The sequence below is a fragment of the Lottia gigantea genome (assembly GCF_000327385.1).
Source record: "Lottia gigantea unplaced genomic scaffold LOTGIsca_79, whole genome shotgun sequence".
In the NCBI taxonomy this organism is placed as follows: domain Eukaryota; kingdom Metazoa; phylum Mollusca; class Gastropoda; family Lottiidae; genus Lottia; species Lottia gigantea.
Genome location: NW_008710630.1, coordinates 1,127,716 through 1,154,040, shown reverse-complemented (window position 1 = coordinate 1,154,040; position 26,325 = coordinate 1,127,716). Strand labels below are relative to the sequence as shown.

Here is a 26,325-nt window from a genome sequence, read left to right as displayed (position 1 = left end):
CTTTGGGACAGTCTATAGCTTCTTTGGACTAATCTGAGTTTGACTCAAAGAGTTGAGTCAACATGGTTAGTTCTAATGGTTAACTGTGTGGTTACTAATAAAAAAAATAGAATGAAAATATATCATGAAGTAGCAAAATATATATCAATTTGAGCCACTTCTAATTTACCAACATGATTGCACATACATTGTGGAAGAATAAAGTGTAGAGAATATACATGTATTATATAAACACTTGTATGAAATCTAAAGAACCATAGTGGGCTGCCTTGTTCAATCACCTATGCTCTTATGTTGGAACATCAAATTCTATATCCAAACAAAGCTGACCTGACGAAAATCGTTTATCAGAAACAGTGTCTGTAGCATGAGATGAGTTAGTCCCAAACATCTGTCCTTATTTCAGTCTCTGATAGATATTTTGATAGTTGATTTAATTTTGATCCGCTGGAGTAAAGTCAGAAAAACTAGGCCCTGTTTTATAGGGATTTTCCACAGCTATGAAGATATCTCTACACAGCCGACAACTTTCGAAATAGCACTCTTAGAGACTGGAATAAAGGCACTAGTTTCAGTCTAGAGATGAGTTAATTGTTGTCTGCTTGGTGAAAAGATGCTGTTGATGCCACAACCAACCTGCTAATACCAAGTCTATCTTATATACAATAAACCATCATTATAAAGTAGTGGATGTTACTGGATGAAGCCCATGGACCATGACGGAAGGCTGAAGATTCGCTGTTAATAAATCCAGCTGAGATAGATAAGAACCATACTTCGTTGAGTCCGATGGAGGTTTGGGTAGATAGAAAAAACTCACAGCTGTACGACTAGAGTTAGCTGAAATCATTTCGTTTATGGCTTTGATAAATTCTTCGGGAACCTCCTGAAAGTCCTGCATCTTGGATCCATCCTGATCCAAATTTAAATATGGACCAGACATATAATGCTGCAAGTGATCCCAAGACACAATTTGGATCTTTGCAAGAATTCTTAATTGTTTTAAAAACATGTCTAATTTTTGTTCTTTCTGAATAGTGTTATCTGTTTGAGCATTAATACACAAAAATACGCGAAGAGTTGTCTTCCCTCGCCACTTGGGTACCATATTCAAAACACAAGCCAGTTGTAGGATAAATAGACAGGTATTGTCAAAGAAACTGGCTGTTTCAGGTCGGAATAAATTGACCGGCCACACATCTATGTAATACGTGCCTTCGGAATCAAATATCTTCTGTTTATCCAACATGTTGAAGTTTCGACACAAGCAGACATTTTTCTGCAGTTTTAAACTATCTTTAATCAAACTTACGTATTCGTGTCCAGTCAAACTCTTGTCATTTTGACGAATGGATTCAAAACAGGTTTCAATCTTATCAAAATTTCCAATTTCAACATTTTTCTTCAAAATCTTACTTTTTCGTAATCTTGTTTTCGCTAAACTATCAACGGGTGTGATGTTGTCATAGAAACCTAAGCAGACGGTATTGGGTTTCATGCCACCGATGCCTGAAACTCGGACTAAATGTTGGAAACCTTCAGACACACTTTTAGCGAGAGTTATCTCCACAAATGCTTTGATTTTTAAATGGTCCACGAGTGTCAGCCATTTTGGATACGTCTCCAAAATAGGATCAGCTTGATGATCGTCCAAAGATCCAATTTTAACGTGTCCCAAAACATAAAGTCCACTTTTTTTGATGTCGTTGATGAAATTAATCAACTCGCATGATTGACGAGGGTTTCCTACCATTAGTAAAATTTGAGGACGCCAGTATTTTACATGTGCTTTTCTGGAATCCAACATTAGTAGGTATTTACGAACTTGATGGAAAATAAGAGCCTGGCTGATTGAGCCCCATGATGTTGGAAGTGAACGGAAATGGAGTAGAATGACTAAAATCAGCATGATAACCAAGGCTATGGACGTGTAAACGGCACTGATAAGAAAACACATGATTAAACAGCCGAGTAAAGCCAAACCACAAGTATAAGATGAAAAATATCGGAAGGTAGGTCTGAAATAAACAATAGATATCCCATATTTTTTTAAAAATAAAAACAAAAAATTAAGCAGATTATTCGTGGGTTTTCTCCTTTAGAATCCATTAGTTGATAACATAAGGAATTGTGTGTCAATCATGACACACTTTGATTGGTTAAAACCAACATCATTTGAACAGGACAGTAGTAAAAAGTTAAACAAATTGCAATGAAGACGAAAAAATTTGAAAAAAAATCCGTAAAGAAACTGAAATAAGCTTATCTTTACATTTTTAATGCAGAAAAAAAATAATAAAATAACTGTATTAGTTATAACAATAATAATAATAACATCAACTGTGCTAACAATAATTTTAACATTGCATTCTCTAACAAGATCAAGGCGTTTTTACTTACCTAAAATTCGGAGCTGAAGCGAGTTCGAGAGCTAAACAGGCCAAGTTGACAGCAGCGTAAGACAGCAGAAAAAAAACTGATGTGATGGGAGCAATAGCATTTAACGATCCAACTAACAATAATAACTGAAATAAAATAGAAATCACATTCTAAAACTATCCTTTACACCCTCCAGATTGGCTTACTATTAGCTTTACTTTAACCCTTTCATATTTAAAGATTTTCTTAACTTTTTATGTGTATCAGGCACACTGATAGCATTGATTTGTACCATTCCAATTTTCAATCAGACATCTGTGGTTCTTGCAATTGCTATAAGCTTTAATTTCATATTAGAGATTGTAAAAAGATTTTCTGAAAATGCTAAAAATGAATGGAGTTTTACCGCCTACTTTTCTGCACCGTGTGGACTAATGAAGACGGGAAAAGATTTTCTCAAGTTTTTATCAGGGACACTGATAGCATTATTTGTACCACTCCAATCTTCAATCAGACGTTTGTGGTTCTTGCAATTGCAATAAAAGTAATTATCAGCAAAGGCTGCTGTATGTATGAGCAAGTTAGCAAATGTACCTACCTGTACTAAAGCCCAGGAAATTATAACAGCCATATAGGGGTTACCTCCCTTTGATGTTAATGTAGCAGGCTTGAGAAAATGCCCTGAAAAAGAAACAAATTGTAATGCCCTTGCCGATAGATTACTAGTTTTACTTCTAGTTTCAAATCTTAGAAGCTCTTTTTTTTTACAATTTGATTGTTCATCCGCCCATAAAAACATTAAACCAAAAATCTTCCATTTTGTAATTGATCGCTCATGTTCAAAGTTGCTAAAATTCAAATTCAAAAATACTCACAAAACAATTCATCCACTCCAAGAGCTTCAAGAATCCTGGAGGCACCAATCAAGTTACCAAGGGCAGCACTGAGCGTAGCGGCAAAAATACCAATAACCACAAAAGGTCCCCATAAATTAATTTGTTGTAGAAATACATAATCGTTTGTTAACAAAAACCTGAAATGAAAAGAAAGAAAATCAAAATGGAGTTTTTCATCCTACTGTAGCCTTGTTGTATTGGGCAATGGTGTACGATTTCCAAATGTTGAGGGCTTGTTAATATAAGCATCCATCATACCAAAGCTTTCTCAATTTTTACATTTCTAGATTTACATTCTACTTTGCTTCAACGGAGCCAATAAGGAACACAAAGCTGTGTGCAATGAGCGAAATTCTATTGTGACTGTTAACCATACTCTTTAAAATATTTCCAGCTGTCCAATGCTTCAGTACCTACCTTGAACAGGATCCACCAATGAGTATAGACACAACTAAATAACTAATAAAGGTAAAACCAACAGCTGACAGAGTTCCTTTAGGTATAGATTTACTTGGATCTTTCAACTCCCCTATAATGAAAATAAAATATAAATTGAATTTCAAGCTCTACTTTTCTGCCCCAGTTTGGGATAATAAAAAACAGAAAATAAATTGCAGTGAGCAATTAGGGAAAGTTTGTTACAATGGCAGAAATAGAGTATTATTATTGATTCCACCTGCCCTGGGATCAGAACTCATGGAGGCATAATTTCTTGGACTCATATTCTAATCTAAACAGATTGGCTGAGCTATGGAATCCATGAAAATTTTAAATATTAAAATCCTTTAACATCTTGATAATCAAAACTCAAACTTTTCAGAAGGGTATATTTTTTATCTTTTCAAAAGAAAGACGCAAATGTTCTCACCTGACATATTGGCCCCATTCATTATTCCTGTAACACTACTGAATAAAATAGCGAAAACTGTCGCAAAGTTCATTTCATCTCCAGTATTATAATCTCTGGTGTAATTCTCTGAAATTTACAAAAATTCGAATACAGAATCAAATAATATTTACTATTCAGCATAAAGAGGAGGGGTTGTAGCACAATCAGTTAGAGTGATGGATCTGTACATGACATCATTTGTTTTTTCATTGAAGAAATGATGGTCATGGGTTTTAATCTTGGTCAGTGACAATCTTCCCTTAAACTTTAATTTAGCATTCTATGAAACATCTCGTGAAAAAAAATGAGAAAGTTCCTTGAAGTTTTGTGAAAATTAGATGAAAATGTAAGGCTGCCATAACTATGAAATCAACAGCCTAAGGATCATTGAACCCCATTTTTAGGTGCAAAAAGTTATCGGCTATAGTATCAATATCAAATTAATGAAATTTTGATCAATTTTATCAAGTAGTTCAACTTTTGACTGATAAGATATCAGCTAGATATTAAGCCCAATTGTAAAACCAATTAACTAATAAGATAAACTGTATCCAATCCCTTTTCAGAGAATACTCATCCTAGTGGTATGAAGAGTGAACAAGGTTATTGAAACTCCTATGAAAAGCACTGGCCAAGGCAAGGACGCAAATAAAGATATCTGCTATAAAGTAGGATGGAGTTAACATATTTAGTATTTAGTTTTGAACATATATTACTAAATCTATAATAAATCTAATAAATACTAAATGAGAAACAAGAAGGCACTCTAAAACCATCTTCACAATGTGAAGCTATTTTCAAGAAAGCTTATACCTTGACTGCAATAGCTACTTTCTTGTATCACAGTGTGCAGCAATGCGACTGGCTGTACTCGCTAGCATATATACCAACTTCAGTGACAAGCTTATTCTCTTGGTCCCTGAACATTTTAAAAACCACTGACTTACCATAAAGATTTTCTCTAAAAGTAGCCGCTAATAATCCAGTATAGTTGCCAGTGATATTGCCGTCTGCTGAGTTATTTCCACCATAAACTAAGGTATTGGTTAATGGTATGTCCACTTGAATAGTATGGTTAATAGCAAACATACTGATTACTACTGATAATAGACAAATCACTACAATCTAAAATTCAGAAAAAGTTAACATTAAGGATAGTTAATAGCTTCTCCACCTTTGTTTATGTGTATCAGCGACATTTTTGTCTTCAGTCAGATGTCTGTGGTTCCTGCATATTTGATGTTACTATCATAAAAACCTGAAAGTCGCTAAAAATATTAAACAGCTTTCACAATAAAGATGTCACCAAATGCTTAGTTTTATGTGTATAGGGGACACTGATAGCATTTTTTCTTCACCATTCCAATTTCAGTAAGACATCTGTGGTTCTTGTAATTCCATTAAAACTAAGAGTTCATCGCAAGGGTTCTGAAATATTTGAAGCAGCTTTTGCGATGTAGAATACAGTTAAGAATTTCTATAACTGCAAGAACCACAAACATCTGAACTACAAATTGAATGGTGAAAATTGGTTTTATCAGTGTCCCCAATACACTTAAATTTTTAGAAAACCTCTTTACATTCTCTTCATAACAAATATTTAGATGACAATAATCAAATTCACTTACCAATAAGATGATAGCAGACGTCCTAGCAAACATGGCTCCTCCAATAATACACACAAGTAAACAAACAAATAGAACAACAGAAGAATATAAATACTTCCACCAACTAGAACCATCAGGTAGGCCTTGACCATCCGCTACAAACGTACCTTAAAAACAGAAACAAAATCTCCTGATATTTCTGCTCATACAGTGTGCAATAGAGGGAATTTTGATCAGCTACAAATGAAAAATGAAATGAAGTGTTATGTCCAACTCTTTTCAAAAATGGAAATTAAATGTTGGGACCTATATTTCTGCTTTTGATGGGTCAATGAAGACATGCAGTGTACAATGAGGGAAATTTTGAGAGAACAGAAGCATTATCTTAACCTTTTTAGAATTATTAGGAACTGTCAAGGGATCTTTAATGTACAAAGATTAAATTTCCAGTCTGCAGGTTTTCCGAAGGACCCCTCAGATCTGTGCAGTCAAACAGCCCAATACTAACGTTTAATTGTGGAAGTGGAAATAACTTACCTCCCGGACCAAAATTCTGCAGTATCCCCTCAACAAACCCACTGACATATAGAGCACAGGCTAATACATTGGCTACAAAAAACAGGAACCCAATACTTCCACCAAACTCTGGGCCTAGAGCTCGACTAATCATATCTTATATAGAGTTAAGGATCAAAGGCCTACTTCAGAATTCGTTTGAGTAAGATTTCAAACAGATGTTATTTGTTGCATGGGAAATTGAATGAAGTTAACACTATGCATCTGTACTTGATTGGGCTAACGAGGAAGAGCTATGCTGTGTGCAATGGAAGAAATTTGGAATTTTTTCAGGATGGATGTCAACAGACAAGATTCCCTCTCAGTTAGAAATGAAATAAAGAGCAGGCTTTTGTAACAATAGAAATTTCATCAAGTCTTTAGCTTTTTCATTTTCACTAGATCTCCAAGGTAAATAGATAACCTTATTAATAATCCACATTGGCAGACTTTGGAGCCTAGAAATTTTGACCATTAAAATAATATATTTTCTCACACAATCCCTCAAAGAAAATTATCAAAAGTTTCTGACATAAAGGAGCTTTAAATCAGATACAGGATGTTATAACACATTTGGTTAAGATACATAACATAGATATACTGGTGGTATATAAAAATCAATTGATATAATCATATCAGTTGACAGTATTCATTCACGTGAGGGCAATATTAACTTCATATTAATTATATCCAGATGTTCAATATCAATTCCAAATATATATACAGTTAAAGGGAATGTAAAGAGATTTTCTAAATAATCAGCAACCACAGATGTCTGATTGAAAATTAGAATGGGGCAAAATTTATGCTATCAGTGTCCCCAATACACATAAAAAGTTTCGAAAAACCGCTTTACAACTCTATGATTAATATTTGAAGGGTTAATATTGAGATATTTGCTTAATAGTCGATAGAGCTCAATTTAGCCATCTGTAACACTTTTTACAATTAAAATCTGGTGATGGGGTCTCTTGCAAAATACATTCCTATCTTATACCATAACCATTGGCAATAACTGCCTTGAATGTCAACAAAGGACATTCAAACCATCTTTGATCCATTTTTGCTGTATTAATGAAGAACTGGGCACAATATTTTACTTATGGAAAGTGATACAGTAAGCAGAAAGCAAAACTTTATCAGATGATAAGCAAAAAAATGATATATATAAATATATAACAGATTCATTATTATTATTCTCAATCTAACCTATTTATTAACCAACAGATGTTTTTAATCAATATGCTAATAGTTATTTCATTTAATATTATGGGCTAGATCCATATTTTTATCTAGTACAAAAAGTTAACGAGAGTTTTATTAAGTTCAAAGGTTTGACTATTAAAGAGGTTATAAAGAGGATTTCTAAATTTGTTATGTGTATCAAGGACACTGATATCATCAATTTGCACCATTAAATTTTCAGTCAGACGTCTGTTTGATGATGTCACTATCAAATAGTGACATAGTGATGGGCCTTAAGTGCGAATAGTGACATCATCAAACACTTCATTTTAGTTGAATTGCAGCAACCACAGACATCTGATTGAAAATTGGAAAGGTGCAAATTGATGCTATCAGTGTTCCTGATACACAAACAAATTAAGAAAACCTCTTTACAAATCTCTTTAAAGAAGTTAATGAGAGTTTTATTCAGTTCAGTGACTTGACTATCAACATTTGATTTTGAGAAATATTGATTATAAAGTTGAAACTGTGTAAGAGTTTTGAGCTGATTAGAATTTAACCTTGTTATAGTGATTACAATCTATTTAAAATCACTCACTGGAAAATTTCACATCAAAATATCTTTATTGGTCAGTAACAATTTAATAGGGAAAGAAAAAGAGCAAATCAAAGCCAATATCAGTAATATTTTTATAAAAATTCAAAAATTCCTATCTGATCAACAAATAAAATGGAGAATTCAATTTTAGTGTTCCAGATTGGGTTAAATAATGGTAACACCTTTCAGTGTGCAATAGGGACCTTTGCCAATGCATACTCTAAGTACTATTTTTGATTGACTGTAAAGGAATTTTTGTTGCATTATTCAGTAAAAATGGCCTCACTTTATTTCCTATCCGAACAACTGAATGCTTTTTCCATGTTATCCCTTCTGTCCTGCATTACTAAGTAATGCCTATGCTTATGTGATGCCTATGCTTATGTGATGCCAGTGCCTATGTGATGTGATGCCTTTGTTAATGTGATGCCTATGCCTAAGTAATGTCTATACCTTTGACAGCATTGAATCCAAGAACTTTGCCACCTTAGCTTTCAGTTTCAGGAAATATCAAAATTTCAGGAAAATTCAAACTTTTGAGTACTGATAAGTAATTAAAAAGGATACAATAGGCTCCACCTCCCTCCACAGCTCCATTGGTTGATATAGCACATATAGATAACACTGTTAAAACCAGGATGATATAGGCTATAAATAACTGAGCAATTGCTTCTAAAATCCCAGCTTGACCAACTACAAAACCTGGAATGAAACAAAAAAGATGCATAAATTGGTATCAAAGATGGATAAAAATACACACAAGTTGTTACATTTAGTTGATGACTTGAAATTTAAAATGTGAAAGGAACCAACCATCTTCACAAAGTCTAGCTATTACGAAATTTGTACTTATACCTTGACTGCAATAGTTAACTTTCTTGTATCATTGAAGTTTGTAATGAAGTAATTTTGTTTTGTACACTAGCCAATACAGCCAATCAGAGGCCTCGACAGAAAGCCCTAATGTTCAAAGCCTTTCTGTTGAGGGCTCTGATTGGCTGTATTCATTTGCATACAATCCAATCAAATCGCAACATTCAGTGATACAGAAATAGTTGCCATTACAGTCAATATACATGTAAAGTTAGTAATAGCTTGACATTGTAAAGATGGGATACAACATATGAAATGTCTAAAATTTTAAGTTAGAGGAAATGGTGTTATTGAAAATAGCAATTCTAAAAAGATGATAAAATAAGATTTTAAGTTGAATGAAGGCATCGGGGAACGTGAAATATCTGGCAAAATTAAGGCAACAGTTACGTGAAAATATGGTATATCAACATTTCTGGTAATATATAACATCATTATCTACAATTATACTTATAAAGTTTATGATATTATTACTTATTTCATACATGACATTTAAATATAATCTATTCAAGTGTGTGGGGGGGTCAGAAAAGGTCAAAGTTCGAATTCCTAGAAAACACTTACAATTAGGCCTATACCAAGCCAAAACAAGATTCTGTTTGTCACTTTGAACTTTATAACTTTATTATACAATGTTTTCAAGTATTAAGGAGCAGAAAAGGTCAAGGGTCATAGGTCAATACCAATTACTATAGAGGGTGATATTTGAAAAAATTCATCAAAAACAGCATTGTATAAATCATGCAAAACTCCATATCATTTCCTTTAACAACTATTACAAATGCAAGTAGGGTGTAAAACTCCATTTAAATTCCTTAAACAACTATGACAATTCTATGCCATTGAACTTTACTAATTAATAGCACTTAACAAAACAATCAGAACACTAATTAAAATCTCCTGATTAAAAATCAATATTTTTATAGGTCCAGTTGATAAAAACCCTGAATAACATAGTGAACATCTGTTAGAGTTCTCCATTGTTTAAGTATATTATATCACGTATATACCCATACGATGTCACTTCATTGTTTATTGTTTTATTTTTCTATACATGCAGTCAATTTGATTTATCGAACTTTGTTTTTCAAGTATGGTAACATCACCTGATATTAAAGACCATGGTTCGCCATTTTCAGGCCTGAATTGGTTCTTGAAAATGTTTAAGAATTTCAAAAGATGGTGAGCTGTGAAAACTTTTATTAAAAAAAATGGTGCACTTGTCCCTTTAAAGGCCATGGTTCGATATTCTCGGGGGTTGATTTGGGTCTTGAATATGTGTACAGTATTCAGAAGTACTAGAAATGTATGAAAATTGCATTATCTCTTAATATGGCAAAGTCCCAAGAAAAGAGTGTCAAACGCATATAACTTTGGACACAGATGGAATTAAGGGCTCACATTGTGAAATGTAAACACTAATACTAATTAGTTTAGCTAGAAAATTCCCATTGCTTCATACTTATACCTTGACTGCAATAGCCACAGAAAGGCTGTCAAGATTATGGCTTTGAGCTCACAGACTATCTGTCGAGGATTCTGATTGGCTGCATTTGCTAGTATACAATCCAATCAAATCATTCTATACTTCTGTGATACAATCTATATTGCAATCAAGGTATAAAAGTATGAAGTTGATAATAGCTTGACTTTGTGAAGATGATTGAAATATAACACTCAAAAAGTGTGATGCGTGCACTAAATTTAAGTTTTGAGTTTTCATTATAAGTGTTAAATTGAGCAAACACATCACAGTCTTATTGATTGGCTTTCAAATTGTGCAATGTAGAGGAAAACTAACAAGGAAAGATTTGTTGCTACCTAACCTCCTCTTCACAATGTCAAGCCATCACAAATAGATTCACAGTAAAATGCAATCAAAGCGCTATATTCCATGATACAAGAAAGCTGGCTATTACAGTCAAGGTATTAGACCATGTTCGTAAAAGCTTGACATTGTGAATATGATGATACTTGACAACTGTCGGTTATTAGCTGATCGAGGGTCAAAACCATTAAGGACTATTTCTGAGTACTTCCCATTTCCCCTTCAATTTAAGAGTCTCAAAACAATTTCCCTAATTTCTTTCCTTGTATAATTCAAATATATGAAAACAGTGGCATAGTGAGAATTTGAATGACGGGGAACACTCGGGTGTCGAAAAAACACTGCCTAAATAGGTCGCTAATTATGAGAAAAGATGGAAGTTTAACGGTCCAAATAGTATTATTTCTGTTATAATATCTGGTCAAGTATTCGACAAAGTATTTGACAAAGAATTGAAATTGCAGGAACTGGAATTTGACAGAAAATTGGAATGGTGCATCAAGAAACTATGCACAATACACATCCAGACACAAAGTCTAAAAAATTTGGTCTTTTATGACACATGTGAAGGTCCCATACAATTGTCTTTGAACATTTGAATAATTGAAAACACATCAACCTCAAAGAACAAAATAGTACTTTAAGAATTTTAAAAAAAAGTCATAAATAGATGCCTTTGTTGAAGTCACTAATTGCAAGCACATGGCTGTATTTCTGTAATGGTATAACAAAAACACAATCATTAAACCAAGAACATAACAGGCACACCCTTGCATTTTTCTAAATGATTAGAAACTTTTGGCAAACTCTATACTAATGGCTAACTAGTCAAATTAAGACTTTTCTTCCAAATTTGGTGGAGCCTCAAACATTTGAATATGCCCTTCCTTTCAGAACACCTGATGTCACTCTGTTTCCCATTAGTTTTTTGGCAAGACTAGAAGAAGCTTATACAATATACAATGGCCATTTTCATAATTTTCAGGGGTTGATTAAAGTCTTGAATATAGGTAAAAAATCTTCAGAAGTACTAGAAATGTATGAAAATTTGTATAAATGAAGGCTCGGTGAGATGTGTGTATTTTTTCTGATTAGCTTAGCTCAATAAATTCCTGCTTCTAAGACTAAGGTACGATTGCTCAAGTGTATGCGAATCTGTCCTTTGAGAGTAAGTGGTACAAAGCCTTCAAATCAAGTCATATCTTAATCTCATTCTTGCTCTTGACAAGTTTGACCAAGACTATACCTTTATCAGCTGATGAAACAAACAATTAGATGGCCACACCCCTCTAAGAAATCAAGAAGCAGTGACATTAAAAAAAGGCATAAAATCGTTCACATGACAATACCAACCCATGACCAAATATGATACTTTCATTCAAATTGAGCAGACGTGAAAAAGGGGAAATCGAAAGTAGACAACATACCTCCTCTCAAAAACAACAGAGTGCTGAACATGGACAGAGCAATCGGACAAAATACTCCAGGGAAAGTTCCAAGCGTCCTTCGAGATTTCTCCGCCTGTCGTGTTGAGTCCATGACAGAGGTGCTCAAACTACGGGGCAGCTTCCAAAGCATGTTCGTGCTCATGTTGTTCATCCCATGATCATGTTGGTGGTCGCCTCCATTCACTTCTGACAGATTATGCTCACTGAAGTCACCGGCACTCGTGCCATAATCATAATGATCCTGATCGTTAAGAATAGGCTGTCTGTCCTCCATATCCTGCACTGACAAGGCCCTCGCCATAAATGGTTTTAGTCAATTACGATAAGATAAAATTAGTCAGATATCAAATCAGTGAGTTTGTTTTTCTTCATGTTAGTTGCAACCGGAAATCACATGACAAATCATGCGCATACGTCAACTGCGCAATAATCAGCTGTCAAACGAGGGGCGTTCGATTCATTAATACATCGTTTTTTAAGCTTGAATTAACCTAAAACGATTAGAATTCAAACTCGATGCCAGATTTGTAAATTAATTCAACACTTATTAGAGTGTGAGACTCACAGTTTGTTCACAGTTTGGACTTTGTAGAATGTCGGGCGTGAGTCATAAATCCTATTCGTCATTCAATTAGTGTGATGAACTTATGTAACCTACTTTTATCACCAGCTGCTCGAGTTCATCATATTTTTATCACCCCAAAGACGTCAGTTAAGTCGATAGCCTACTATGATAGGTCACCAATATACTGCCATAACAGTAAAGAAATCAAAGAAAAATTTGAGGCCCGTCCAAGGAAAATCTATAAATTTACATGAAATTGCAGTCGAAAATGGCCACATAGATAGGCCTACATTTTGTTATCCACAATTATCAGATATAAACTATGTGGACTCTTCAAAGGGGATGCAACACAACTCACTTATCCAAAATTAGAATTATACCAAAGAAAAATGTTGATCACCCAGCTGAAATCTCCAATGACCTTTTAGAACGCCAGTGTTCTTTTTTCACGCTAAAGCCGAAATGTTGGTTCAGCCAATCAAATAGCGTCATTCAATCTCTAAACCAATCAAAACACAGAAATCAATTTGATGAGTTGTGAATATTCTTTTAGGTTTTTCGCGTCGCAAATCTCGTGCATTTATGTTTTTTTCCCTAGCAAATAGTCAACTAGTATCAATAAATAATTCAAATAAACGTTATTTCTCCGAAGCCACGTTTACACTGCCTTAGAAATAGGCGTTTGAAGTCAACCGGACTCGACCAGAACGATTTTTGGCCGTGCAAACGTGACTTATGTCTGACAGCCAACTGTAACACTTTTCAGAATGAAATTCTATTGAATTTTCTGTATCAAAATTCCAATGGTTATGTGTAAAGTGATAGATAAGAGATCAAATGAATTGGAGTTTCCTACAATAATATATGCGCCATCTATAAGTTTGACGAAATTTAAAATTGCATAATTATATACATAAACTGAGAATCTCATAGCATGATATTCTAAATAACACCATGTTTCAGATTCTGTTAATTAATATTCTCGCTTTTCAATTAACATATTCATTATGTCTTTACATTTATCATATTATATTAGGAGAAATAGAGTTTTACGACCTACTTTTCATAATATAACAATTATATTCATTATAGCCCTGTAAAACCATAAAGCCGTCCTTACAGCGCCGGAAAATTAGCCCAGAGCACGTTATGGTCGCCATAAGCGTGTAGGAAACGTTCGGTAGGCGACATCGCCGCCAGTTATCGCCGTTGAGATCGCAAAGAAATCGAGAATAGCGTCGTAACATGACCATAAACGCTTTAAAAATGAAGCGCACCAAGCCAATAGATTTTCATTAGAGATACGCATTGGGAATGCATTATACTCGCATATGTCGCAGGTTGATAGATTTATAATCTTACGATTTTTATACACGCGACCAAGTACATTTTTAGTTGACGTAAGATCGTAAATGGTCGCTGCCAGGCATGACGGGACTATTAATGTTTGTATAGATATGTGTCTGCTAAATTATCTTATATTTAAACACCAGCCTACACATTTATAAGATATATGGAAGATGAAATGAATAGCAAATTACATTATATATCAAAGCATCTATTCATTAACAAGGGTGGAGTACTTTACATCTTAAAATTAAAGTTACCTTCAATGTGAAAAAAACTCAGAAAACGCAATTCGCAGCTCTGTGAATGAGATAGTCTTATGACCTTGAATAAGTCATCTTTCCTCATATTTCCAGTCGACCCTGCTGTAAATGGATATGGATGATCTGGGAAATACATGTTTCTAAGCAACGGTATGCGCTACATGATCATTTTCATTTTCATATGACGATGCTTAAGAAATATGGGGAAAGATCAATGCCAAGATGATTGGCCAAGAATTAGCTGGAAGGGTCCTTGTCAAATCATAGCAAGGAGGTTTGCCCACGGACCAGCTGGCAGAAAAGTTCCTTTGTGAACCGTAATCGTTATCCTTAATGAAAAAATGAGGGTCTCTTTCTCTACCCCCTTACTAAATCAAGGGCAACATCGAGCTAACCAACCCCTTTGCAAACTTAAAGATAAAACGAATTCACAACGAATTTCCTTGTCAAATCATAGCAAGGAGGTTTGCCCACGGACCAGCTGGCAGAAAAGTTCCTTTGTGAACCGTAATCGTTATCCTTAATGAAAAAATGAGGGTCTCTTTCTCTACCCCCTTACTAAATCAAGGGCAACATCGAGCTAACCAACCCCCTTTGCAAAATTAAAGATAAAACGAATTAAAAAACATCTGCTTACCTGTACGCAGAAAAAGATTATTTCCAAACTGGCCAAGAGCAATAGGGGCAATAACTCCAGCAAAAGTTCCAAGTCGTCTTTTAAAATCTCCAGTGCTATCTGGATCGTACGATCTTTTCAAGGTTCCACAGAAGATGGACATGAGTCGCCGGAGCCATTTTTCGTGAGGCAGAAGCGGGAGTTTTTCATTCGAATTGGCACTTCCTAGCTGGAGATTTTCTAACTGTACGTAGCTGTCACCTTGAGATGAAATATCCCCCGTTTTCTTATTTGGTACACTTTCTATATTCACAGACGTGAAACTGCTGTAGCGATTCATTGTCGGAACGTTGCGTTGATGTTCTTCCTTGTATCCAAATTAGGCAATTCAACTAAGTTTTTTATCCTGTACCAGTTCCTTCTGTTGAATATTTACTTGTTAATTTCAATCGCCCTAAAGTCAGTTGCCAAAAATATCGTCTTATTGATCGTGCTTGAAGTTCTTAAAGTTTTTGAAGATTTCTCGGTTCTTGAATATCGTCACTTAAAAACGTTTTGCTGCTTTTGACGACTCTGAAATAGTCAAAAATAGATTAGTAAGCTTTTGGAATATATTATAATAAATAAGTGTCCTTGACACACACAGATTATCTTCACAATGTCAAGTTATTACGAACTTAGTCGTATGCCTTGACTGCAATAGCCACTATTCTTGTATCACGGGATGCAGTGATTGGCTTGTACGTCAGCGAATACAGCCAAACAGAGCCCTTGACAGAAAGACTGTTAACATTTTAGCTTATTGAACTTGTCAAGGTCTCTGGTTGGCTGTATTCGCTGTCGTACAAGCCAATTATCTGCATTCCGTGAATCCAGAAAGGTGGTTATTGCAGAATTGGCCCATACAGGATATGAAACACCGTTTTTCCGAGTACCACACATTTTTACTTAACCAAATCACTTGATCGCATACAAATTGTGCTCGCTAAGGAATTAAGCACAAAGCGATTGCGGTTTGTATTCTATGAACTTTAAGCTGTAAAATGACACTCATGTGAAATTTTGTCGATGAATCACTAAGTTTTAAAAATACACAACCGTCAGTACTGACAGCATTCATATCAAATTCTGTCATCAGATCGATCTATACAATCCAATCAATGGCAAGGTAAAAAACAACCTTATAAGTAAAGATATTTGATAAATCTATACAATAGGTGACCATAAAAAACAGCCACCTTGCTGGGGAGAGTTATTAACAAGTTTAATGAAATTAAAATGGAGTGTTCTGCTCTATTTTTCTGCGAAAGATTGGATGCATAAAGATTGGCAACTCTACATGCAGTGTGTAATGGCGGACTATCATGGTATTATACTAAACTCTTTTTAATATACAGCATGTAGTACATGGAGCAATGTTTTGGCCATTTTTACCATCGTCAAGGTATTACAAACTATGCTAATACCTTGTCTATTTGATTGAATTGTAGGCTACTCTAATTAAAACAGCCCTTGCTTTAGAAACTGGATGGGACAATAAACAGAGGCCCTGTGTGTTACAGGCTGTGCACGCTGGAAATCGAAAAATAGCAGGCTAATGCCACTGTCCTGACAAAATTTCTCTCATTGCACCCTGCACGGCGCTGCCTGTCTTCATTAGCTCACATGGTGCAGAAAAGCAAGACTTAAAACTCCATGCATTTCATTACTGTAGATTTTTTGGACCACTCTGTATTTAAAATAATTCGCCACAGATGTTGATATGAGTAAGGAAGTATAAAAGTAAACTGGTATTTTAACGGTAATTGTCGTGAAAAATAATATCTCTACATATAATATTACTTATAGTCACCATCATTTATTGATAGCTATAGGCTACAAAGGAAATGCAACGTCAAGTCGAATTCTAAATTTAAAGGCCGTGTTCACCACTTTCGCAGGTCAATCGTATCTAAGTCTCAGAAACGGTTCGGTTAAGTTAATCAGTAATAGTTTTAAGTATATTTGAAGGAATTATGCGATGTTCGTATATTTCTAGTACTTCTGAAGACTTATTATGTATAATTTATGTAATAGGCCTAAAATCAACCCCTGAAACACTTTTTAGAATGAGAATCCAACGTCAGTTTGTGTACAATAAAAATTAGCCATACTATTGATAACTGTTAATATCGTGCTGTGTTTTATAATGATAACTAATTTGCATATTAATGAAAGAAGTATATGACAGCATATGTAATCAACGTATCGTGTCAAACTAACTATGTAATTGGCACAATGTTTTTTTTTTCATACGTTCGTTTTCATAACAATTACGAATTTGCATAATACGTCCTATTATATCGAGATAGTGACTGTAATTAATGTCACAATGACAGTTTCCATAACGATTACAAATTTGCAAAATTTCGAGCAAATTTACAAAATTACATATACACAGTCTTTTTACATGCCCATTTTAATTTCAAATATTACGATTACCTATTGGCATTGAAAGATGCATTTTGCTACGTTCAAAACATTCGTGTCCAACCTGTGACAACATTCTTGGCTCGTAATCGTAACAATTACGAATTTGCATCTCAAGCAAAATGACTACTGAATATACATGATATACTTACATATGTTTGAATGATATATCACATGTATTTCGTGTTATTGGCCCGGCTCGCCTGTATACACAACGTATACACACCGTACTCAAACAGTAGTCAGTCCAATTCATCAAAACACTCAGATTTAAAGTGACACTATGTCATATTGTATTGATATATTCTATCAATCACGTGTCAGTCAAAATCTGATTTTACTATACTATACAGTAGTTGATTTATATACGTTCGGGGCGGAAGCTTTCCACGTTAGTTAGACCTGAAGCACTGGCGGTGGATTCAGAAAATTTAGTTTTCGTGAAAGAATGAGGACGGAGGCTAGAAGCCTATAATCACCTATGATATGTTACTATCTATATCATGTAAAGTGATATTCGTTGGGAACGGAAGCATTCCGCGTTAGATAGACCCAAGGAAATTCAGAGAATTTGGTTTTCGTGAATTGTTTGAGGAGGTGGGGGGCGAGAACAGAACGTTATTAGTGTGCCTTTCGTGAAAGAATGAAAGGGGGGGGGGGGGGGGGTGTGATTCGAATAACGATGACCAATTACCAAATATTCGATTAAACCTTGCTTCCAAAGAGCGTTCCCCTTGTTAAAATTAGTTTTTCTAAAATACCAGTCAGTATGATCAATGTAATCAACGGCGCCATGTCTCCAAGCAGACGCCAATCCGACTCACCTCCTCAATAGGGCATCCCATTGCATCCTATAGGCCTATAGAGGAGTGAGAAATATGGACGTCACGCAGTGTGCAATGGGGTATATTTTACAAGAGTTAGTGATATACACAATGTTAAATTCTACAATAATTCCATTCTTACCTGATATGATTCACTAATCCAATGCACTTTTTGCAATCAGTCTAAAAGGAATGGAGTTTTGCGCCAATGACCTCGGAGTTGTCTATAAAAATCTTATCAACATAGCACTGTACAAAAACATAAACATAATTCTCTCTAAAATTACTCTATGATCGGTCTGACATTTCCGTTTTTACATTCACTATGAACTCTGTTGAAATTAGTCATTCATTCACTCAGCCTGCAGTATTTAAAAGAGGAGAATTATCTCACGTGATACACGAAGTTGACTGACAGATTTGGCACGTTCAATGAATCGATTTTATATGTCCACCATCTTCCTTTTTAAACCAGACGATCTTCCTTATTGCACGAGCATTGACTCGCTGACGTCGCTCAAGATGATAAGACAATAAGTCTTGGCGTAAATTGTGTCATAAAGTTGTCAATCAAAACTTCCACGATATTGTCCTCGAGGCATTCTATAATATGACACTCAAACACGACCAATACTTTTGGTAAATTGGATAAAAAAAAAGACCAAGATTTAAAGGGACACGTTCGCTATCCGTTTGACCAATTGTACCTTAGTCTCAGAAAGGATTTTTTTAACAATAACAATAATTTAGATTCACGAGGATCCTTTCTATCAGATAGAATCTTTCTCAGGATTATCCAAACCAATTTGCAGTTGCGTTGACTGTAATAACGAGGAAAGATGACATATTCAAGGTCGATGGATAATTGGTGTTTCTTATCTGTATATTATTCACAAAATCTAAAATTAAAAAACTAAGGCAATTGGAAACGTTTATGAGGTCAAGGGCGATAACTCGTCTAACCCAATTGTGCCAGTAGAGTAGCTCAAGCAGTTGATAGCGAGTTTGATTGTCGTCTGCTAGGCGATAAGGTGCCGTGAGTTTAATCCTACATGGAAATTCAGAGTTAGGTTGACATTCTAATTTACGTAAATTTGGAGATAAGAATGAAAAGTTTAGGTATAGTCCAAAGGGATGCAGTCCTCTAAACCTTTACGGATATTTTAAGATGCAACATCCGTTTGCCAATAATGTTTCAGATACGGAAACGTCCTGTGTGTGTCCAAAATTACACGCGTTTGAAATTTTAATTGCACATAAAGACAAGAATCCTATTTTTACTCTGAGGTATAGGCAGTGGTGGAGCCAGGTTTACGTCGACTGCCCCCTCTGTCCCCCCCCCCCCCCTACGCGAAATACGAACAACGAATCTATCCCTNTAAGTCATTTAAAGTATATGGGAAAGTAACAGTTGATTCAGTAATCAGAAGATACTATATTTAAACAGGCGAGGTTATTCAAGTTTATGTAATTCAACTTTTAGTTCGAGTCCCACCTATCCATCAGATACATAGTGGCGGAGCCAACTCGCAGTCCCGTAAGTAAGTTTTTCGGGAAAAAATCTCATTACGGTTAGGGCAATCTCAGATATTTCTCATCCCATCTCCATGGGACGTAAACCTAGCTCCGTCACTGCACATACAAAGAATAATCAAATATGTGTTAGCCTATATAATTAATATTGTGAGATGAAATGGAGTTTTACGTCCTTCTTTTCTACGCCATACCAGACTAGAGTGAAATAATTGAACAATCAAATACCCCGCTAGTTATTATATTGTTATAAGAGCTATGATTTGTTTTAGTATTTAGATCTCGACTAAAGACAATAACCATAATTCTAACCTCGAGGCTATTATTATTTTGTATATAATTCTTTCTGATCGATTGATGACAATTTATTGTTATTTTAGAATATTATAAAAAATTGCATTTGGGGATGTTTTGCTTACTAAAAACATAGCCTTCGCTTACTCTTTTTCGATGGATTCTTAGGTAATGTGTACAGGGGATTAGACTAATGAGCAAATATGACTCGTGGCCATATATGATCATATAAGATCCAATGGTGTCTATTGATGGGGATCAGAAATGAATCAAAACCCAAATCTTAAATTCTTCGTTTCGATATGGGTTTCAAAACAATGCTTCGTTTCGTGTTAGTAGAAATCCAATATTTGTACTTTCAAAATGGCCGCGAAAAATTGAAAACAAGTCGAGACAAACACATTCTTGTTGTTTATTGGTAATTATTGTCGACTTTTCGACATTTTAGAATATATTTGAGAATTCCAGTACGTGTAGGTGAAAAATAGGTGATTGCCATCATTTTATTTCGCCATGTTTTTACATCTTGAGACTGATAGTCATATGTTTCTAGGGAAGCCATTCCTTCCTGTGTTGGGAAGCCATTCCTGTCGTCATTATTTATTTCGACAACATTCGTCTTCCAGACCGGTTTGTAAAATAGAAGGTCTTCTTTGTGTCTCAATGTAATTGACAATTTCAGTATCATCTCAAGTCCTACAATTCCTGATATCCTTTTGATTAAAGGTAAAAGCCTCTAAGTAAGACGTAAGTCACAAGAAAATACAATAAAATTCGTAATGGAGATCAGGCTTGTTTCTCATTGGAAATAAATCTTTATTTCAGATTTGGAGTTTGTTTGACTGACATTATGAAGTTGACAGGGCTAATACCGGCCAGATTCTTAACGATTATTGCTCATTTAGTTATAGTCATTGTTATATTCTTCTCCAAGGTAAGTAAATGTAGCCATCTTCTTAATATGGTATCCTTATGTAAATTGCCAACTGATGGGCACAATTTTAGCTATCTGTGTCACTTTCCAAAATGAAATCAGGCACTTTGTTCGTCTATAATTTAATATAAATTGAGGTCAGTAAGCTGATAAAGCTCATTTTAGACAATTCCATTTCTGTAATGTGCATAATCTGAGTTTTTGTTTATTAAAGATAATTTTGATAACTATTACTCTTTTTTGGCTTCACAAAAAAATTCATTCATTCATAAACAACAAAACGTATTTTTACACTATTCATTCATTTATTTCTTCATTTCCAGGGTGAGAATATAGTAATGAGTTTACCAGAAGATTATTCTTCAGACCAGTATACATCTAAGGATACACAGTAAGTACAAGCATACTCTGTCTGTCTAGCTACTTTTGAGTGCTATATATAAGGGAAATAGGGCCCTGGCCATTTGCAATCCTCCTCACTTTGATCAGAAGAATGCTTTTTATGAGGCTATTAAGCAGTGAGCAGTTTCAACAATCCCCATGCTTTTAAATATAGTTGAGATATCCATTAATATATTTAATCCTGATGATAATTTTTTGCCTGAAACTCTTTGGCTGCTGTAAGAACCATTTTGATTTAAATAATTGATAATTTTTGGTATACTTTTAGGATTACAGTAGCTTTATCAGTAACATTAGGATTATTTGTATTGGAATTAATAGGGTTTATTGGTGGAATTACCATGTTTATGCCTTTTCAAAGTTTATTATGTATCCTTTTTCAAAATCAGCATTGATTTCAAGCTTAGGTTGAGTAAGTATAAGAATTTCTGTGGCAGGATATCTAGGAGAGACAAGAATTCTTATGCTGTTAGAACACCTGATACCAATCTACAGTTGGGTTTGTCTATTCAGCAACACTATCAGAAGGCTTGGCTTGGTAAATATCTCAACATTAGGAAGCCAATAAGTTTGAATTTGCTTTGGATCTTGATGACTAGAGCATCAAAGGGAAATAACTTATTTTAAAAAATTTCAGACTACATTTAAATTCTCTCACTTGAAGAATCGATTTTCCCATCAAACAATCTAATATATATTCCTTAACTCTTATCAAGCTACGTGTGCCCACAGTTCTGCAGCTATAGTGTTGTCATATTTTTTGTTTGATGGTTGGCCGAGTGATTGGTATTGGTATGTGTTTGGATTCTGCAGTGCCTTCCCAGCAGTGACTGAACTTATTACTATTATTGGTGTGCTAGCTTTTAAAAAGGGATACTAATGCCTTGTGTTTTATTCATTTTGTAGACAAGGCTGTTTAATGAACTCTTCCAGGCATGCAATTTTAACCAATTTGAATGTATGTTGGAAGACTTTATTTCTTAAATGGGGGGATATTTTAATGCCTACCTAGACATGCCAACACATCTCTTCAATATTCTGAAATATAAAATGTTTCATTTGGCACATCGAAACAACCCAGAAATATTATAAGATTTCCTTTCTTTTTTTAATTATGTTTCCATCCATTCATTTCTTAATGGAGAAAATAAAAATATAATCCATTTAGAATCAGCTTTGTAAGCATGTATTTTTTATAATCTTAATACTCGTAGAAAATACTTGTTTGAATCCTGTTCTCTTTATTTGCCCTAAAGTTGTTACTTAAAATGAAATCCATCCAAACTGTTATTGTTTTTCTAAGCATAATGTTTGTCTAATAGCAACATGTTAAATAATTTTGTCACATATTATTATGTTTGATATATTGAATATTTAAATTAAATGTATTTTGTTATGTATATAAGTCCATGAACGCATATAGTCATCTAAATATTTACATCACAAGCAGATCAGAGCTTCAATTTTGGCCATCTGTATCTCTCTTCATAATTTAAATCTGACGTCTGGCTCATCTGCAATATTCAGATGACTGTATCTCTATCGATGCAAGCTTAATTGTATTCCATCCAATGTTATGTTAAAGGTACAGGTTGGCCACCCAAATCAACCTCCAAAAACAGCAAATCTGTCCCTTCAAAGCATAATAATTTATTATTTATATTTGTATATAGAAGGTTTTATAATTATTTGTATATTATGTATAGAGATTAAATAGTATTAAAATATATATGAGATTCTTTAACCACCTTGACTTAATAAGAGCTTAATAAATTAATTTTTGATCAAACTAAGACCTGAGTAAGCTTTGAGCTGGCATCAATGATTGAGAGCTGGTCAAGCTGAAAGCTAAGCTGCAACTGACTGATTCTCCTGATTTGGCTGAGATCTGAATACATTGATTTCTGATGAAAGGGGGAACTAACAAAGCTCTAAGCTGACAAAGAGCTGACTTGATTACTCTTAGAGCTGATAAAGCTTAATAAATGGTGGAGGAGGGGGTATTGTACATTCATTCAATTTTTTGTTTGTTCATTTATCTCGTCATTCGTTCTCTGTGAACATGTCCCAGCACTGCTATACCTGCATATCTAACCTGAACTTTACAGACTGGGTTCACTAAAGATCCTGAATAGACACAATTCAACCATAATAGATCTGAAAACAATAAAATATGTGGAAATGTACTTGATATAACTTTTAGTTATCCCTTTCACCTCGATATACTCCGGAGCTTATGTGAAGGGCGCCGTGCGGAGGGGTGGGCTAGAGGTAGGGGTGGAACAAGAGTTACCCCCTTCCTTTAATATACAGAATTCACATAATCTAAAGGGATTGTAAAGAGGATTTCTAAACAATATTATGTGTTTCAGGGACACTAATAGCATCAATTTACATTAGCCCCTATCTTTCTACCAACGTGATTTTATTCTGACGCATCATCGACACATAGAATGCCGAAAGCATCTGGGTATACCATTGGTTGTAAGAGTAGCACATGTTGCTACCTGCCTTCCCCATACAGGCATTGTGTTTGTAGTCGGCCGGCAAAAGTTTGGCTTATAATGAGTATTTTTCGGTGCCGTGTCATGTAAGATTGGTCAATTTTCAGGGTGGCATTCCGCATTTTACTTACATTTGGGAACTTAATCTTTGTTTCGGTTGCACTTTCAGTTGTCACCAAGACACTCTACTTCCCTGTCCTTGTATGTTGTCCTTTCAGGTGACAACTCCCCTCTCTGCCCCGAACTTGGTGTCGCGCACCGACCTTGAAAGAGCAAAAATTATGTTTTTATTGCAAATAACCGAAAATAATCGGTTTTTGGCTCCAATGAGTCGAATCGATGGCCTTGGTGAAATCATTGGCCGTATACTGGGTTTAGGGTTGCTTGGATGGTTTTCCTTATATTTAGTCTGTATTTAGTGGTCAGCCTTTTGTTAGAAATCACGACTGAAAAGGTATAAATATCCTGATCGGTGAGTTGTTGACAAACAAGCTGAATAGTTTTGTAGAGTCCACTAGCATCAGATCCTAAATACGGTATGATTTTTTACTTTTTTTCTTTTTATATCTGCAGATATTTCTTTATCTATCATTTTATTTTTATCTATTTTTATATTTTTTCAATTTATCTATTCATTCATTCATTTTTTTTATTTGTTTTTTGTTGTTGAGACATTTGTATACTCACTATTTGGGAACACGTTATATTCACCTTTTTAAAATTTTCTTTCATTTATTTTGTTCAATTTTATTTCATTTTACATGTAGGCCTATATCATTTTATTTTCGTTTATTCCATTAGATTTTTATTCAATTCTATTTCATTTAATTATACATGTAGGCCTATATCATTTTATTATCCTTTATTCCATTAGATTTTAATTCAATTCTATTTCATTTCATTTTTTTCGTACAGAAAATGAAGTTGTTGGTTGTAATCGCTGTGTGTGTTATGTCGACTATGGCTATGCCTAGGAATGAGTTATTGAAGGCTCTGAAACGAGTTCTTGAAGACGATGAGCCAACCACCAGCTCGCCTTTAGAAATTGACCCTGAAATCCCAGCCGGGATCGAAGGAGTTCGTAAGTCTATATTTTAATATTTTAAATCAAACGAAATAAAATTGTCATTTTGTCTGTATTTTAGCATAAAGACGGATATTTCACTAATTTCACACTGCATGGCTTTGCCCGTCTTTAGTAGCCCAATCAGGTGCAGAAAAATATGACGTAAAACATCATTAATTGCATTTCATTTCTTTTAATTTTGACAGGTATGTTGGACTGGACCGTCATGGAAATGCTAGAAGAAGGCTGTCTTCGTCGTCTGGAAAGAGGACCCCCACCACCACCAATGACAACCGAAGCACCAGAGGAGACCCCAGAAAGAAAACTCTTGAACGCTCTTAAGAGAATGGTCGGAGATGGCCCAAATTCACCCCATCCTAGAGCTAATAGATTAATGAGAGCTTTGGACCAGTTATGTGGAGCTTTAATGGAAAGGTTAGACGGAGAGGAAGGTGGAGAGGGAACTGACGTTGATATGAACACTGAACAACCTTAAATCAACCCTTTGCATCTCTAGGTAAGTAATATTTTACAAATATGGTTTTGTTCAAATATTGAAATCGATGTAAGGTATACGAGTCAACAAGGAAAGATCTTGCCTTTGATAACCAAAGGCGATATTTTGTCAAATGTTATTTCAGAGGCCATCCTGGTCGCTCTAAGGTGTTGGAGTCAGTCAGCAAAGATCATGCCTTTGATGAAAGTTGGCTTTAATACTTTTTCAAATGAACTATGAACATTTAGATCTTGCCATAGATAGAAGCAGGCGCATCTTTTATTCAAATTTAACATCAGTGGTGTTACTACAACGGAGGTTGGGGCATGTCTTCGTACACCTCTCCCGACCCCCAACCCCTCCACTCACAAATTTCTTATTATTCAGTCTTTTAGTACCCTGTGCTGTTCCCCCCCCCCCCCCCCCTTCCTTACAATCTATGATTGTGTGGTCCCTATTCGTTAGCCCAATTAGATGCAGAAAAGTAGGACGTTTAACTCCATTCATTATATTTCATTTATATTTCAGATAACTCAACCAACTGAAAAATATCAATTTTTTTTCTTACCACATCTTTCTACAATTATCCTAATTTATTTACACTATAAAGTTGTATTAGTCTATTTTTTCTCTGTGTTTTTAAAATTCTATGTTTTGTTTTGTTTTTAAAATAAAGTAATAAGAAAACCCCTTTTTTATTTAACAAGTACAAGTGGGAGTGGAACAAGCCAAGATACGGCGTGCGATGTTC

At 34.8% G+C, this 26,325-nt stretch overlaps 4 protein-coding genes across 4 annotated transcripts; 2 read left to right on the top strand and 2 right to left on the bottom strand.

Annotated features, from left to right (window-relative positions):
• Positions 1-313: 313 nt before the first annotated feature.
• On the bottom strand, positions 314-12,352 carry LOTGIDRAFT_207292 (hypothetical protein; the record flags this gene model as incomplete). Its single annotated transcript, XM_009066761.1, has 12 exons — positions 314-1,372; positions 1,451-2,018; positions 2,401-2,525; positions 2,978-3,060; positions 3,255-3,412; positions 3,693-3,804; positions 4,144-4,251; positions 5,112-5,289; positions 5,793-5,938; positions 6,309-6,443; positions 8,680-8,814; positions 12,241-12,352. 12 exons carry the CDS (start codon positions 12,350-12,352, stop codon positions 677-679), a joined length of 2,556 nt encoding a protein of 851 aa, XP_009065009.1. The 3' UTR covers positions 314-676.
• A 2,721-nt stretch (positions 12,353-15,073) lies between these two features.
• LOTGIDRAFT_168861 (hypothetical protein) lies at positions 15,074-15,392 on the bottom strand (the record flags this gene model as incomplete). Its single annotated transcript, XM_009066760.1, has 1 exon — positions 15,074-15,392. A coding segment is annotated over one exon (319 nt), but the record flags the coding sequence as incomplete, so codon positions are not given.
• Positions 15,393-20,543: 5,151 nt separating this feature from the next.
• Positions 20,544-23,299, top strand: LOTGIDRAFT_236353 (hypothetical protein). Its single transcript, XM_009066759.1, has 5 exons — positions 20,544-20,660; positions 20,998-21,106; positions 21,430-21,497; positions 21,777-21,877; positions 22,225-23,299. Exons 2-5 carry the CDS (start codon positions 21,023-21,025, stop codon positions 22,386-22,388), a joined length of 417 nt encoding a protein of 138 aa, XP_009065007.1. The 5' UTR covers positions 20,544-20,660; positions 20,998-21,022; the 3' UTR covers positions 22,389-23,299.
• Positions 23,300-24,510: 1,211 nt separating this feature from the next.
• On the top strand, positions 24,511-26,257 carry LOTGIDRAFT_236351 (hypothetical protein). The gene is made up of 3 exons (XM_009066758.1): positions 24,511-24,548; positions 24,928-25,093; positions 25,285-26,257. Exons 2-3 carry the CDS (start codon positions 24,931-24,933, stop codon positions 25,572-25,574), a joined length of 453 nt encoding a protein of 150 aa, XP_009065006.1. The 5' UTR covers positions 24,511-24,548; positions 24,928-24,930; the 3' UTR covers positions 25,575-26,257.
• The last annotated feature ends 68 nt before the right edge of the window (positions 26,258-26,325 follow it).